Source organism: Heptranchias perlo, chromosome 7 (genome assembly GCF_035084215.1).
Source record: "Heptranchias perlo isolate sHepPer1 chromosome 7, sHepPer1.hap1, whole genome shotgun sequence".
Lineage (NCBI taxonomy): Eukaryota > Metazoa > Chordata > Chondrichthyes > Hexanchiformes > Hexanchidae > Heptranchias > Heptranchias perlo.
In genome coordinates this window covers 98,525,461-98,542,765 of record NC_090331.1, presented here as the reverse complement: position 1 = coordinate 98,542,765, position 17,305 = coordinate 98,525,461, and the positions used below count along the sequence as shown (strand labels likewise).

The 17,305-nt window shown below is 42.1% G+C and overlaps 1 protein-coding gene across 1 annotated transcript in view; it reads left to right on the top strand.

The window, feature by feature from the left end:
• The window catches only part of LOC137323418 (transient receptor potential cation channel subfamily M member 2-like), a 199,687-nt gene that overhangs the window by 104,613 nt on the left and 77,769 nt on the right, over positions 1–17,305 (top strand). The window contains exon 8 of the mRNA XM_067986895.1: positions 10,457–10,605. Coding sequence (XP_067842996.1) covers positions 10,457–10,605 — 149 coding nt within the window. The remainder of the gene's footprint in view (positions 1–10,456; positions 10,606–17,305) is intronic.

Sequence of the window (17,305 nt, the reverse complement as noted above, 5' to 3'; positions counted from 1 at the left end):
AGCCTAACATCTGTTGTGGGGAAAATGCTGGAGTCTATAATTAAAGATAGGTTGACTGAACACCTTGAGAATTTTCAGTTAATCAGAGAGAGCCAGCATGGATTTGTGAAAGGTAGGTCGTGCCTGACAAACCTGATTGAATTTTTTGAAGAGGTGACTAAAGTAGTGGACAGAGGAATGTCAATGGATGTTAATTAAATGGACTTCCAGAAGGCATTTGATAAGGTCCCACATCAGAGACTGTTAGCTAAGATAGAAGCCCATGGAATCGAGGGAAAAGTACGGACTTGGTTAGCAAGTTGGCTGAGCGAAAGGCGACAGAGAGTAGGGATAATGGGTAGGTATTCACATTGGCAGGATGTGACGAGTGGAGTCCCACAGGGATGTGTCTTGGGGCCTCAATTATTCACAATATTTATTAACGACTTAGATGAAGGCATAGAAAGTCTCATATCTAAGTTTGCCGATGACACAAAGATTGGTGGCATTGTAAGCATAAAACATAAAATTACAAAGCGATATTGATAGATTAGGTGAATGGGCAAAACTGTGGCAAATGGAATTCAATGTGGACAAATGTGAGGTCATCCACTTTGGATCAAAAAAGGATAGAACAGGGTACTTTCTAAATGGTAAAAAGTTAAAAACAGTGGATGTCCAAAGGGACTTAGGGGTACAGGTACATAGATCATTGAAGTGCCATTAACAGGTGCAGAAAATAATCAAGAAGGCTAATGGAATGTTGGCCTTTATATCCAGAAGACTAGAGTACAAGGGGGCAGAAGTTATGCTGCAGCTATACAAAACCCTGGTTAGAACGCACCTGGAGTACTGTGAGCAGTTCTGGGCGCCACACCTTCGGAAGGACATATTGGCCTTGGAGGGAGTGCAGCGTAGGTTTACTAGAATGATACCCGGACTTCAAGGGTTAAGTTACGAGGAGAGATTACACAAATTGGGGTTGTATGCTCTAGAGTTTCGAAGGTTAAGGGGTGATCTGATCGAAGTTTATAAGATATTAAGGAAAACAGATAGGGTGGATAGAGAGAAACTATTTCCGCTGGTTGGGGATTCTAGGAGTAGGGGGCACAGTCTAAAAATTAGAGCCAGACCTTTCAGGAGTGAGATTAGAAAACATTTCTACACACAAAGGGTGGTAGAAGTTTGGAACTCTCTTCCGGAAACAGCAATTGATACTAGCTCAATTGCTAAATTTAAATCTGCGATAGATAGCTTTTTGGCAACCAAAGGTATTAAGGGATATGGGCCAAAGGCAGGTATATGGAGTTAGATCACAGATCAGCCATGAACTTATCAAATGGCAGAGCAGGCATGAGGGGCTGAATGGCCTACTCCTGTTCCTATGTTCCTATATATTGGAACAGTATAAAGGAGCAGTATAATAGAACAATATATTGGAGCAGTATATTAGAGCAGTAAAATGGAGCACCATAATGGAACAATATAATGGAGCAGTATATTGGAACAGCATAATGGAGCAGTATATTGGAGCAGTATAATGGAGCAGTATAATGGAGCAGTACAACGGAGCAGTACAACGGAGCAGTACAACGGAGCAGAATATTGGAGCAGTACAATGGAGCAGTACAATGGAGCAGTATGTTGGAACAGACGGAGCAGTATAACGGAGCAGTATAACGGAGCAGAATAACGGAGCAGAATATTGGAGCAGTATAATGGAGCAGTATAATGGAGCAGTATAATGGAGCAGTATAATGGAGCAGAATATTGGAGCAGAATAACGGAGCATTATAACGGAGCAGGATATTGGAGCAGTACAATGGAACACTATAACGGAGCAGTATGTTGGAGCAGTATAATTGAACAGTGTAAGGTAGCAGCATTTTGGATCAGTATAATGGAGCATTGTAATGGAATAATATATTGGAACATTATATTGGAACAGTATAATGGAGTATGATCAGTAAGTTCGCTGATGATACAAAAATTGGTAGGGTGGTAAATAGCGAGGAGGATAGCCTCAGTCTGCAGGACGATATAGATGGGTTGGTCAGATGGGCGGAACAGTGGCAAATGGAATTTAACCCGGAAAAGTGCGAGGTGATGCACTTTGGAGGGACTAACAAGGCAAGGGAATACACAATGAATGGGAAGACCCTAGGCAAGACAGAGGGTCAGAGGGATCTTGGTGTGCAAGTTCACAGATCCCTGAAGGCGGCGGAACAGGTAGATAAGGTGGTAAAGAAGGCATATGGGATACTTGCCTTTATTAGCCGAGGCATAGAACATAAGAGCAAGGAGGTTATGATGGAGCTGTACAAAACACTGGTTAGGCCACAGCTGGAGTACTGTGTGCAGTTCTGGTCGCCACACTACAGGAAGGATGTGATCGCTTTGGAGAGGGTGCAGAGGAGATTCACCAGGATGTTACCAGGGCTGGAGCGCTTCAGCTATGAAGAGAGACTGGGAAGATTGGGTTTGTTTTCCTTGGAGCAGAGGAGGCTGAGGGGGGACATGATTGAGGTGTACAAAATTATGAGGGGCACAGATAGGATGGATACTAAGGAGCTTTTTCCCTTCGTTGAGGGTTCTATAACAAGGGGGCATAGATTCAAGGTAAAAGGCGGGAGGTTTAGAGGGGATTTGAGAAAGAACTTTTTCACCCAGAGGGTGGTTGGAGTCTGGAACTCACTGCCTGAGAGGGTTGTGGAGGCAGGAACCCTCACAACATTCAAGAAGCATTTGGATGAGCACTTGAAATGCCATAGCATACAAGGCTACGGACCAAATGCTGGAATATGGGATTAGATTAGACTGGGCTTGATGGCCGGCGCGGACACGATGGGCCGAAGGGCCTCTATCCGTGCTGTATAACTCTATGACTCTATGAGTAGCATTTTGGAGCAGTACATTGGAACAGTTTATTAGAACAGTATAATTGAGCAGTATAATGCAGCCGTATAATGGAGCAGTATATTGGAAAAGAATAATGGAGCAGGATATTGGAGCAGTGTATTGGAAGAGTATAATGGAACAGCATATTGGAACATCAAACTGGAGCAGTATAATGGAGCAGTATAATGGAACAGTATATTGGAGTAGTCTAATGGAGCATTGTAATGGAATAATATATTGGAACATTATATTGGAGCAGTATAATGGAGCAGCATTTTGGACCAGTATAATGGAACCGTGTAGTCGAGCAGTATAATGGAGCAGTATAATGGAAAAGTGTATTGGAGCAGTGTATTGGAGCAGTATAATGGAACCGTGTATTCGAGCAATATAATGGAACAGTATAATGGAACGGTCTATTGGAGCGGTATAATCATGCAGTATAATGGAACAGTATGTTGGAGCAGTATAATGGAGCTGTATAATGGAGCTGTATAACGGAACAGTATGTTGGAGCAGTATAATTGAACAGTGTAAGGTAGCAGCATTTTGGATCAGTATAATGGAGGATTGTAATGGAATAATATATTGGAACATTATATTGGAACAGTATAATGGAGTAGCATTTTGGACCAGTATAATGGAACCGTGTATTGGAGCAGTATATTGGAGCAGTATAATGGAACATTAAAATGGAAAAGTGTATTGGAGCAGTACATTGGAACAGTTTATTGGAGCAGTATAATTGAGCAGTATAATTGAGCAGTATAATGGAAAAGAATAATGGAGCAGGATATTGGAGCAGTGTATTGGAAGAGTATAATGGAACAGTATGTTGGAACAATAAAATGGAGCTGTATAATGGAGCAGTATATTAGAGCAGTATATTGGAGCAGTATAACGGAGCAGTACAACGGAGCAGTACAACGGAGCAGTACAACGGAGCAGTATAATGGAACCGTGTATTCGAGCAGTATAATGGAGCAGTATAATGGAAAAGTGTATTGGAGCAGTACATTGGAACAGTTTATTGGAGCTGTAAACTGGAACAGTAAACTGGAACAGTATATTGGAGCAGTATAATGGAGCTGTATAACGGAACAGTAGATTGGAGCAGTATAATTGAACAGTATAATGGAGCAGTATATTGGAACTGTAAAATGGTGCAGTATATTGGAACAGTATATATTGGAGCAGGATAATGGAGCAGGATAATGGAACCGTATATTGAAACAGATTATTGAAACTGTATATTGGAGCAGTATATTGGGAAAGAATAATGGTGCAGTATAATGGAGCAGTATATTGGAGCAGTATATTGGAGCAGTATATTGGGAATGAATAATGGTGCAGTATAATGGAGCAGTATAATGGAGCAGTATATTGGAAAAGAATAATGGAAAAGAATAATGATGCAGTATATTGGAGCAGTATATTGGGAATGAATAATGGTGCAGTATAATGGAGCAGTATAATGGAGCAGTATATTGGAAAAGAATAATGGAAAAGAATAATGATGCAGTATATTGGAGCAGTATATTGGAGCAGTGTATTGGAAAAGAATAATGGAGCAGTGTATTGGAAAAGAATAATGGAGCAGTGTATTGGAAAAGAATAATGGAGCAGCATATTGGAGCAGTATTTTGGGAAAGAATAATGGAGCAGTATATTGGAAAAGAATAATGGAAAAGAATAATGGTGCAGTATATTGGAGCAGTATATTGGAAAAGAATAATGGTACAGTATATTGGAGCAGTATATTGGAGCAGTATATTGGAAAAGAATAATGGTACAGTATATTGGAGCAGTATATTGGAAAAGAATAATGGTACAGTATATTGGAGCAGTATATTGGAAAAGAATAATGGTACAGTATAATGGAGCAGTATATTGGAGCAGTAAAATGGTGCAGTATAATGGAACTGTATATTGGAGCAGTATAATGGAACAGTACAATGGAGCATTATAATGGAGCAGTATAATGACACAGTATATTGGAGCAGTATAATGGAGCATTGTAATGAAACAATATATTGGAACATTATATTGGAGCAGTAGATTAGAGCAGTAGATTAGAGCAGTAGATTATGGCAGTAGATTAGAGCAGTATAATGGAACAGTGTAATGGAGCAGGATAATGGAACAGCATATTAGAGCAGTAGATTAGAGCATTATAATGGAACCGTATAATGAAACCGTATATACGAGCAGTGTATTGGAGCAGTATATTGGAACATTATAATGGAAAAGTGTATTGGAGCAGTATAATGGAGCAGTATAATGGAGCATTGTAATGGAACCGTAAATACAAGCAGTGTATTGGAGCAGTATATTGGAAAAGTGTACTGGAGCAGTATAATGGAACAGTATAATGGAGCAGTATAATGGAAAAGTGTATTGGAGCAGTATAATGGAAAAGTGTATTGGAGCACTATATTGGAGCAGTATATTGGAACAGTAAAACAGAGCAGTATATTGGAGCAGTATAATGGAACTGAATATTGGAGCAGTTTAATTGAACAGTATAATGGCGCAGTATAATGGAACGGTATAATGGAGCAGTATAATGGAGCAGTATAATGACGCAGTATAATGACACACTATAATGGAGCAGTATATTGGAGCAGTATAATGACACACTATAATGGAGCAGTATATTGGAGCAGTATAATGACACACTATAATGGAGCAGTATAATGACACAGTATATTGGAGCAGTATAATGACACACTATAATGGAGCAGTATAATGGCACAGTATAATGGCACAGTATATTGGAGCAGTATAATGGAGCAGTATATTGGAGCAGTATATTGGAGCAGTATAATGACACACTATAATGGAGCAGTATAATGGCACAGTATATTGGAGCAGTATAATGACACACTATAATGGAGCAGTATATTGGAGCAGTATAATGACACACTATAATGGAGCAGTATATTGGAGCAGTATAATGACACAGTATAATGGAGCAGTATATTGGAGCAGTATAATGACACAGTATAATGGAGCAGTATATTGGAGCAGTATAATGACACACTATATTGGAGCAGTATAATGGAGCAGTATAATGACACACTATAATGGAGCAGTATATTGGAGCAGTATAATGACACAGTATAATGGAGCAGTATATTGGAGCAGTATAATGACACACTATATTGGAGCAGTATAATGGAGCAGTATAATGACACACTATAATGGAGCAGTATATTGGAGCAGTATATTGGAGCAGTATAATGACACAGTATAATGGAGCAGTATAATGGAGCAGTATAATGGAGCAGTATAATGACACAGTATAATGGCACAGTATAATGGAGCAGTATAATGGCACAGTATATTGGAGCAGTATAATGGAGCAGTATAATGACACACTATAATGGAGCAGTATAATGGAGCAGTATATTGGAGCAGTATCATGGAACTGAATATTGGAGCAGTTTAATTGAACAGTATAATGGAGCAGTATAATGACACACTATAATGGAGCAGTATATTGGAGCAGTATAATGACACAGTATATTGGAGCAGTATAATGGAGCAGTATGACACACTATAATGGAGCAGCATAATGACACACTATAATGGAGCAGTATAATGACACACTATAATGGAGCAGTATAATGACACACTATAATGGAGCAGTATAATGGAGCAGTATAATGACACACTATAATGGAGCAGTATAATGACACACTATAATGGAGCAGTATAATGGAGCAGTATAATGACACACTATAATGGAGCAGCATAATGACACACTATAATGGAGCAGTATAATGACACACTATAATGGAGCAGTATAATGGAGCAGTATGACACACTATAATGGAGCAGCATAATGACACACTATAATGGAGCAGTATAATGGAGCAGTATAATGACACACTATAATGGAGCAGTATAATGACACAGTATATTGGAGCAGTATATTGGAGCAGTATAATGAAACACTATAATGGAGCAGTATATTGGAGCAGTATATTGGAGCAGTATAATGAAACACTATAATGGAGCAGTATATTGGAGCAGTATAATGAAACACTATAATGGAGCAGTATAATGAAATACTATAATGGAGCAGTAAAATAACACACTATAATGGAGCAGTATAATGGAGCAGTATATTGGAGCAGTAAAATAACACACTATAATGGAGCAGTATAATGAAACACTATAATGGAGCAGTATATTGGAGCAGTATAATGGAGCAGTATAATGAAACACTATAATGGAGCAGTATAATGGAGCAGTATAATGAAACACTATAATGGAGCAGTATATTGGAGCAGTATAATGGAGCAGTATAATGAAACACTATAATGGAGCAGTATAATGAAACACTATAATGGAGCAGTATATTGGAGCAGTATATTGGAGCAGTACAATGACACAGTATATTGGAGCAGTATAATGGAGCAGTATATTGGAGCAGTATAATGACACACTATAATGGAGCAGTATAATGGAGCAGTATAATGACACACTATAATGGAGCAGTATAATGACACACTATAATGGAGCAGTATAATGGAGCAGTATAATGACACAGTATATTGGAGCAGTATAATGGAGCAGTATATTGGAGCAGTATAATGACACACTATAATGGAGCAGTATAATGACACACTATAATGGAGCAGTATAATGGAGCAGTATAATGACACACTATAATGGAGCAGTATATTGGAGCAGTATAATGACACAGTATATTGGAGCAGTATATTGGAGCAGTATAATGGAGCAGTATAATGACACACTATAATGGAGCAGTATATTGGAGCAGTATAATGACACAGTATATTGGAGCAGTATAATGGAGCAGTATAATGACACACTATAATGGAGCAGTATATTGGAGCAGTATAATGACACAGTATATTGGAGCAGTATATTGGAGCAGTATAATGGAGCAGTATAATGACACACTATAATGGAGCAGTATATTGGAGCAGTATAATGACACAGTATATTGGAGCAGTATAATGGAGCAGTATAATGACACACTATAATGGAGCAGTATATTGGAGCAGTATAATGAAACACTATAATGGAGCAGTATATTGGAGCAGTATAATGACACAGTATATTGGAGCAGTATATTGGAGCAGTATAATGGAGCAGTATAATGACACACTATAATGGAGCAGTATATTGGAGCAGTATAATGACACAGTATATTGGAGCAGTATAATGGAGCAGTATAATGACACACTATAATGGAGCAGTATATTGGAGCAGTATAATGACACAGTATATTGGAGCAGTATAATGGAGCAGTATAATGACACACTATAATGGAGCAGTATAATGACACACTATAATGGAGCAATATAATGACACACTATAATGGAGCAGTATATTGGAGCAGTATAATGACACAGTATATTGGAGCAGTATATTGGAGCAGTATAATGACACAGTATATTGGAGCAGTATATTGGAGCAGTATAATGGAGCAGTATAATGACACACTATAATGGAGCAGTATAATGGAGCAGTATAATGACACAGTATATTGGAGCAGTATATTGGAACGGTATATTGGAGCAGTATATTGGAGCAGTATATTGGAACAGTACAATGGAGCAGTATAATGGAGCAGTATAATGACACAGTATATTGGAGCAGTATCATGAACAGTAACAACAAAAACAACAACTTGCATTTATATAGCGCCTTTAACGTAGTAAAACGTCACAAGGCATTTCACAGAAGTGTAATCGAACAATATTTGACACCGAGCCACATAAGGAGATATTAGGACAGGTGACCAAAATCTTGGTCAAAGAGGTAGGTTTTAAGGAGCATCTTATAGGAGGAGAGAGAGGTGGAGAGGTTTAGGGAGGGAATTCCAGAGCTTGGAGCCTCGGTAGCTGAAGGCACGGCCGCCAATGGTGGAACGATTAAAATCAGGGATGTGCAAGAGGCCAGAATTGGAGGAGGGCAGAGATCTCAGAGGATTGTAGGGCTGGAGGAGGTTACAGAGATAGGGAGGGGCGAGACCATAGAGGGATTTGAAGACGAGGATGAGAATTTTAAAATCGAGATGCTCCTGGACCGGGAGCCAATGTAGGTCAAGTGAGCACAGGGGTGATGGGTGAACGGGACTTGGTGCGAGTTAGGATACGGGCAGCAGAGTTTGGATGAGCTCAAGTTTATGGAGGGTGGAAGATGGGAGGTCGGCCGGGATAATGTAGCAGTGTAATGGAGCAGTATAATCGAGCAGTATGATCTACTGTCACAATATTGCCCCAGAAAACCTTTCCCCAAAAGGATTGATCTGGTGGATCCCTAGGTTAGGGCCCAGGCAGACTCTCGAGTTTCATGACACCAAACACAAAATCCTGCACATGCTGGGAATCTGAAATGAAAACAGAAAATGCTGGAAACATTTGTGGAGAGAGAAACATTTCAGGTTGATGACCTTTCATCAGAATCCAATGAAATAGAAGGAGCTTTACTCTCTATCTAACCCATGCTGTACCTGCCCTGGGAGTGTTTGATGGGACAGTGCAGAGGGAGCTTTACTCTGTATCTAACCCGTGCTGTACCTGCCCTGGGAGTGTTTGATGGGACAGTGTAGAGGGAGCTTTACTCTGTATCTAACCCGTGCTGTACCTGCCCTGGGAGTGTTTGATGGGACAGTGTAGAGGGAGCTTTACTCTGTATCCAACCCGTGCTGTACCTGCCCTGGGAGTGTTTGATGGGACAGTGTAGAGGGAGCTTTACTCTGTATCTAACCCGTGCTGTACCTGCCCTGGGAGTGTTTGATGGGACAGTGTAGAGGGAGCTTTACTCTGTATCCAACCCGTGCTGTACCTGCCCTGGGAGTGTTTGATGGGACAGTGTCGAGGGAGCTTTACTCTGTATCCAACCCGTGCTGTACCTGCCCTGGGAGTGTTTGATGGGACAGTGTAGAGGGAGCTTTACTCTGTATCTAACCCGTGCTGTACCTGCCCTGGGAGTGTTTGATGGGACAGTGTAGAGGGAGCTTTACTCTGTATCTAACCCGTGCTGTACCTGCCCTGGGAGTGTTTGATGGGACAGTGTAGAGGGAGCTTTACTCTGTATCTAACCCGTGCTGTACCTGCCCTGGGAGTGTTTGATGGGACAGTGTAGAGGGAGCTCTACTTTGAATCTAACCCGTGCTGTACCTGCCCTGGGAGTGTTTGATGGGACAGTGTAGAGGGAGCTTTACTCTGTATCTAACCCGTGCTGTACCTGCCCTGGGAGTGTTTGATGGGAGAGTGTAGAGGGAGCTTTACTCTGTATCTAACCCGTGCTGTACCTGCCCTGGGAGTGTTTGATGGGACAGTGTAGAGGGAGCTTTACTCTGTATCTAACCCGTGCTGTACCTGCCCTGGGAGTGTTTGATGGGACAGTGTAGAGGGAGCTTTACTCTGTATCTAACCCGTGCTGTCCCTGCCCTGGGAGTGTTTGATAATGGCACTGAGTGCTTGAAATGAAAAATGTTCCTCTCTTCACCACTAGTGGCGATTATATTGATGAGCACAAAGAGAACAGATGGATTGATAATGTTGTTTAATTCTATTTAATTTGTTCCATTCAGTAATTTCTGACAGTAGAAATATCGAGGAAGAAACTGACGTTGAAGAGAAGGATTTGAAGCCTCTGCACCATGTCAAGGCCCGAAGTTTGATTTACCCAGGTTCCAACATGGAACGCTTCCCTGTGCCCGATGAGAAGGTCCCCTGGGGGGTACGTAATGTTACTGCGATCTGTGTCACTCTCCGTATTCACACCTGTTTCCTGTTTTAATTTATATTCAAAGTGCTTGTTTCTGTTCTCGGCCAGCCCTATCTTTACATGTACACTTCTAATGCTGTGTGTCAGCCAGCTCCTGTCTCCTCAGTATCTCCAGCACAGGCCCTGATCAGGAAGCCCATTTTCTTGCTGACGTCACCCATTCTATCAGATGGTATGCAGACCGTGTGTGATCGCAACAAAGGTGTTTGATTAAAAACAAAGTAGTCCCTGTGTGTCCCAGCCAGGCCCGTGGATTGCTGGAGGCCTCTGACTGTGCATCATCTCCGGCCTGGTTACAGCAGCCTCTGCCTTGGGAAAAAGGTGGACCTCATCTATTGTCAAATGCACAACAAGAGCCTGAAAAACCACAGCAGACAGATGTTGCAGAAGGTAGCTCAGCAAGAGTGTCAGGCGAGGCCGAGGAGCAACCATGCCTGGTTAGGCCTGTTAATCCTCGACTACACCAGGGTAACATGACAATCACTCGCACCGTGTCGCCTTGGCAATAGATCCATCGGATCACACATTGCAACTGTGAGGAATGGTTAATCAGATGGGACTGCTATTGATTTCTCTTCATATTAATTCCTTTATATTATCTGTCCAGTAACTTCTCAATTGTAGCTGTTCTCACGAGCAGTTTGATTATCCTTTTGATATGAACAGTTCTATAACCAACTTGTAAGAAGCCCTTGAGAATTTAGAGGTCGAGGTGGGTGTGTAAACAACACGGCACCTTATAGATTATTCGTATTTCAGCTTCACATGCATATCGGAGAAGTGTGACATTCTTATGGTGGTCAGATGAAGGGGGCAGCAAAGGGATGTGTGTGAAGGCAAATTTGGAACGCTACATCTGTCAAAGGGATACGGCTCAGGGTGATAGAAAAGTAACTCCCTCACAAACGGTTAAAAGCCATTAACTCACCCATCAAAGACCATCCCTCTGTTACAATAACTCACCCATCGAAGACCATCCCCCTGCTACAATAACTCACCCATCAAAGACCATCCCTCTGCTACAATAACTCTCCATCAAAGACCATCCTTCTGCTACAATAACTCTCCATCAAAGACCATCCTTCTGCGACAATAACTCTCCATCAAAGACCATCCCTCTGCTACAATAAATCACCATCAAAGACCATCCCTCTGCTACAATAACTCTCCCATCAAAGACCATCCCTCTGCTACAATAAATCTCCATCAAAGACCATCCCTCTGCTACAATAACTCTCCCATCAAAGACCATCCCTCTGCTACAATAACTCACCCATCAAAGACCATCCCTCTGCTACAATAACTCTCCATCAAAGACCATCCCCCTGCTACAATAACTCTCCATCAAAGACCATCCCTCTGCAACAATAACTCTCCATCAAGGCCATCATTCTGCTACAATAACTTTCCATCAAAGACCATCCCCCTGCTACAATAACTCTCCATCAAAGACCATCCCTCTGCTACAATAACTTTCCATCAAAGACCATCCCTCTGCTACAATAACTCTCCATCAAAGACCATCCCTCTGCTACAATAACTTTCCATCAAAGGCCATCCCTCTGCTACAATAACTCTTCATCAAAGACCATCCCTCTGCTACAATAACTCTCCATCAAAGACCATCCCTCTGCTACAATAACTTTCCATCAAAGACCATCCCCCTGCTACAATAACTCTCCATCAAAGACCATCCCTCTGCTACAATAACTCTCCATCAAAGACCATCCCCCTGCTACAATAACTCTCCATCAAAGACCATCCCCCTGCTGCAATAACTCACCCACCGAAGAGCATCCCTCTGCTACAATTACTTTCCATCAAAGACCATCCCCCTGCTACAATAACTCTCCATCAAAGACCATCCCCCTGCTACAATAACTCTCCATCAAAGACCATCCCCCTGCTGCAATAACTCACCCACCGAAGAGCATCCCTCTGCTACAATTACTCTCCATCAAAGACCATCCCCCTGCTACAATAACTCTCCATCAAAGACCATCCCCCTGCTGCAATAACTCACCCACCGAAGAGCATCCCTCTGCTACAATAACTCTCCCATCAAAGACCATCATTCTGCTACAATAACTCTCCATCAAAGACCATCCCTCTGCAACAATAACTCTCCATCAAATACCATCATTCTGCTACAATTACTCTCCATCAAAGGCCATCCCCCTGCAACAATAACTCTCCATCAAAGACCATCCCTCTGCAACAATAACTCTCCATCAAAGACCATCATTCTGCTACAATAACTCTCCATCAAAGACCATCCCCCTGCTGCAATAACTCACCCACCGAAGAGCATCCCTCTGCTACAATTACTTTCCATCAAAGACCATCCCCCTGCTACAATAACTCTCCATCAAAGACCATCCCCCTGCTACAATAACTCTCCATCAAAGACCATCCCCCTGCTGCAATAACTCACCCACCGAAGAGCATCCCTCTGCTACAATAACTCTCCCATCAAAGACCATCATTCTGCTACAATAACTCTCCATCAAAGACCATCCCTCTGCAACAATAACTCTCCATCAAATACCATCATTCTGCTACAATTACTCTCCATCAAAGGCCATCCCCCTGCAACAATAACTCTCCATCAAAGACCATCCCTCTGCAACAATAACTCTCCATCAAAGACCATCATTCTGCTACAATAACTCTCCATCAAAGACCATCCCCCTGCTGCAATAACTCACCCACCGAAGAGCATCCCTCTGCTACAATTACTCTCCATCAAAGACCATCCCCCTGCTACAATTACTCTCCATCAAAGACCATCCCTCTGCTACAATAACTCTCCCATCGAAGACCATCCCTCTGCAACAATAACTCTCCATCAAAGACCATCATTCTGCTACAATAACTCTCCATCAAAGACCATCCCTCTGTTACAATAACTCTCCATCAAAGACCATCATTCTGCTACAATAACTCTCCATCAAAGACCATCCCTCTGCAACAATAACTCTCCATCAAAGACCTTCATTCTGCTACAATAACTCTCCCATCGAACACCATCCCTCTGCAACAATAACTCTCCATCAAAGACCATCATTCTGCTACAATAACTCTCCATCAAAGACCATCCCTCTGTTACAATAACTCACCCATCGAAGAGCATCCCTCTGCTACAATTACTCTCCATCAAAGACCATCCATCTGCTACAATTACTCTCCATCAAAGACCATCCCTCAGTTACAATAACTCACCCACCGAAGAGCATCCCTCTGCTACAATAACTCTCCATCAAACACCATCCTTCTGCGACAATAACTCTCCATCAAAGACCATCCCTCTGCTACAATAACTCTCCATCAAAGACCATCCCTCTGCTACAATAACTCACCCATCGAAGAGCATCCCTCTGCTACAATTACTCTCCATCAAAGACCATCCCTCTGCTACAATTACTCTCCATCAAAGACCATCCCTCTGCAACAATAACTCTCCATCAAAGACCATCCCCCTGCTACAATAACTCACCCACCGAAGAGCATCCCTCTGCTACAATTACTCTCCATCAAAGACCAACCCTCTGCTACAATAACTCTCCATCAAAGGCCATCCCTCTGCTATAATAACTCTCCATCAAAGACCATCCCTCTGCTACAATAACTCTCCATCAAACACCATCCCTCTGCTACAATAACTCTCCATCAAAGACCATCCCTCTGCTACAATAACTCACCCATCGAAGACCATCCCTCTGTTACAATAACTCTCCATCAAAGACCATCCCTCTGCAACAATAACTCTCCATCAAAGACCATCATTCTGCTACAATTACTCTCCATCAAAGACCATCCCCCTGCAACAATAACTCTCCATCAAAGACCATCCCTCTGTTACAATAACTCACCCATCGAAGAGCATCCCTCTGCTACAATTACTCTCCATCAAAGACCATCCCTCTGCAACAATAAATCTCCATCAAAGACCATCATTCTGCTACAATAAATCTCCATCAAAGACCATCATTCTGCTACAATTACTCTCCATCAAAGACCATCCCTCTGCTACAATAACTCTCCATCAAAGACCATCATTCTGCTACAATTACTCTCCATCGAAGACCATCCCCCTGCAACAATAACTCTCCATCAAAGACCATCCCTCTGCTACAATAACTCTCCATCAAAGACCATCCCTCTGCTACAATAACTCTCCATCACAGACCATCCCTCTGCTACAATAACTCACCCATCGAAGACCATCCCTCTGTTACAATAACTCTCCATCAAAGACCATCCCTCTGCTACAATAACTCTCCATCAAAGACCATCCCTCTGCTACAATAACTCTCCATCAAAGACCATCCCTCTGCTACAATTACTCTCCATCAAAGACCATCCCTCTGCTACAATAACTCACCCATCGAAGAGCATCCCTCTGCTACAATTACTCTCCATCAAAGACCATCCCTCTGCTACAATAACTCTCCCATTGATGACCATCCCTCTGCTACAATAACTCTCCATCAAAGACCATCATTCTGCTACAATAACTCTCCATCAAAGACCATCCCTCTGCTACAATAACTCTCCATCAAAGACCATCCCTCTGCTACAATAACTCTCCCATTGATGACCATCCCTCTGCTACAATAACTCTCCATCAAAGACCATCATTCTGCTACAATAACTCTCCATCAAAGACCATCCCTCTGCTACAATAACTCTCCATCAAAGACCATCCTTCTAGTATTACATATAATTACATAGAAAGTACGGCACCGAAACAGGCCATTCGGCCCAACAGGCCTGTGCCGGTGTTTATGCTCCACACGAGCCTCCTCCCTCCCTCCCTACTTCATCTAACCCTATCACCATATCCTTCTATTCCTTTCTCCCTCATGTGTTTATCCAGCTTCCCCTTAAATGCATCAACACTATTCACCTCAACTACTCCTAGTTCCACATACTAGATTCACATCCTCACCACTCTCTGGGCGAAGAAGTTTCTCCTGAATTCCCTATTGGATTTATTAGTGACTATCTTATATTTATGCCCCTAGTTCTAGTCTCCCCCCACAAGTGGAAACATTTTAACTACGTCTACCCCATCAAACCCTTTCATTATCTAAAGACCTCTATCAGGTCCCCCTTGGTCTTCTCTTTTCTAGAGAAAAGAGCCCCAGCCTGTGCAATCTTTCCTGATAGATATAACCTCTCAGTTCTGGTATTATCATAGTAAATCTTTTTTGCACCTTCTCCAATGCCTCTTTATCCTTTTTATAATATGGAGACCAGAACTGTTCACAATATTCCAAGCATGGTCTAACCAAGGTTCTATACAAGTTTAACATAACTTCCCTGCTTTTCAATTCTATCCCTCTGGAAATGAAGCCCATTGCTTGATTTGCCTTTTTTATGGCCTTATTAACCTGCGTCACTACTTTTAGTGATTTGTGTATCTGTACCCCCAGATCACTCTGTTCCTCTACCTCATATTTTCCAAGGAGTATGTGGCCTCATTCTTCTTCCTAACAAAAAGTACCACTTCACACTATCTATATAGAAATTCATTTGCAAATTACACACCCATTCTGCAAGTTTATTAATCTCTTCCTGTATTTTATTGCGGTAAGAGAAAGATGAGAAGCTGTGCTGAAGGCCTCTTGGTGGCTCTTTTTGGATATTAGTCAGAAGGCCTGGTGCTGGGGGCGATTATCACCGCTGGAGGCCTGAGGTTCATTTTACTCCCCATCTTTCCAAGCACCAGACCTGTCTGGTCAAATGCCTTTCGAATAAATATATACAAAACATGCACAGAATTTTATCAATATACTCCATCACTCCCTCAAAAAACTGCATTGGTCAGAAGTAACTTGCCTTTACAAATCCCTGTATTTCTCTGCACTTACACTCACTGACCTAGTGCTGGTAACCAGTCTCTCTCACCAATTACACTCACTGACCTAGTGCTGGCAACCAGTCTCTCTCACCAATTACACTCACTGACCTAGTGCTGGTAACCAGTCTCTCTCACCAATTACACTCACTGACCTAGTGCTGGTAACCAGTCTCTCTCACCAATTACACTCACTGACCTAGTGCTGGCAACCAGTCTCTCTCCCCAATTATACTCACTGACCTAGTGCTGGTAACCAGTCTCTCTCACCAATTACACTCACTGACCTAGTGCTGGTAACCAGTCTCTCTCACCAATTACACTCACTGACCAAGCGCTGGCAACCAGTCTCTCTCCCCAATTACACTCACTAACCTAGTGCTGGTAACCAGTCTCTCTCCCCAATTACATTCACTGACCTAGTGCTGGTAACCAGTCTCTCTCACCAATTACACTCACTGACCTAGTGCTGGTAACCAGTCTCTCTCCCCAATTACACTCACTAACCTAGTGCTGGCAACCAGTCTCTCTCCCCAATTACATTCACTGACCTAGTGCTGGCAACCAGTCTCTCTCCCCAATTACACTCACTGACCGAGTGCTGGCAACCAGTCTCTCTCACCAATTACACTCACTAACCTAGTGCTGGCAACCAGTCTCTCTCCCCAATTACACTCACTGACCGAGTGCTGGCAACCAGTCTCTCTCACCAATTACACTCACTAACCTAGTGCTGGCAACCAGTCTCTCTCACCAATTACACTCACTGACCTAGTGCTGGCAACCAGT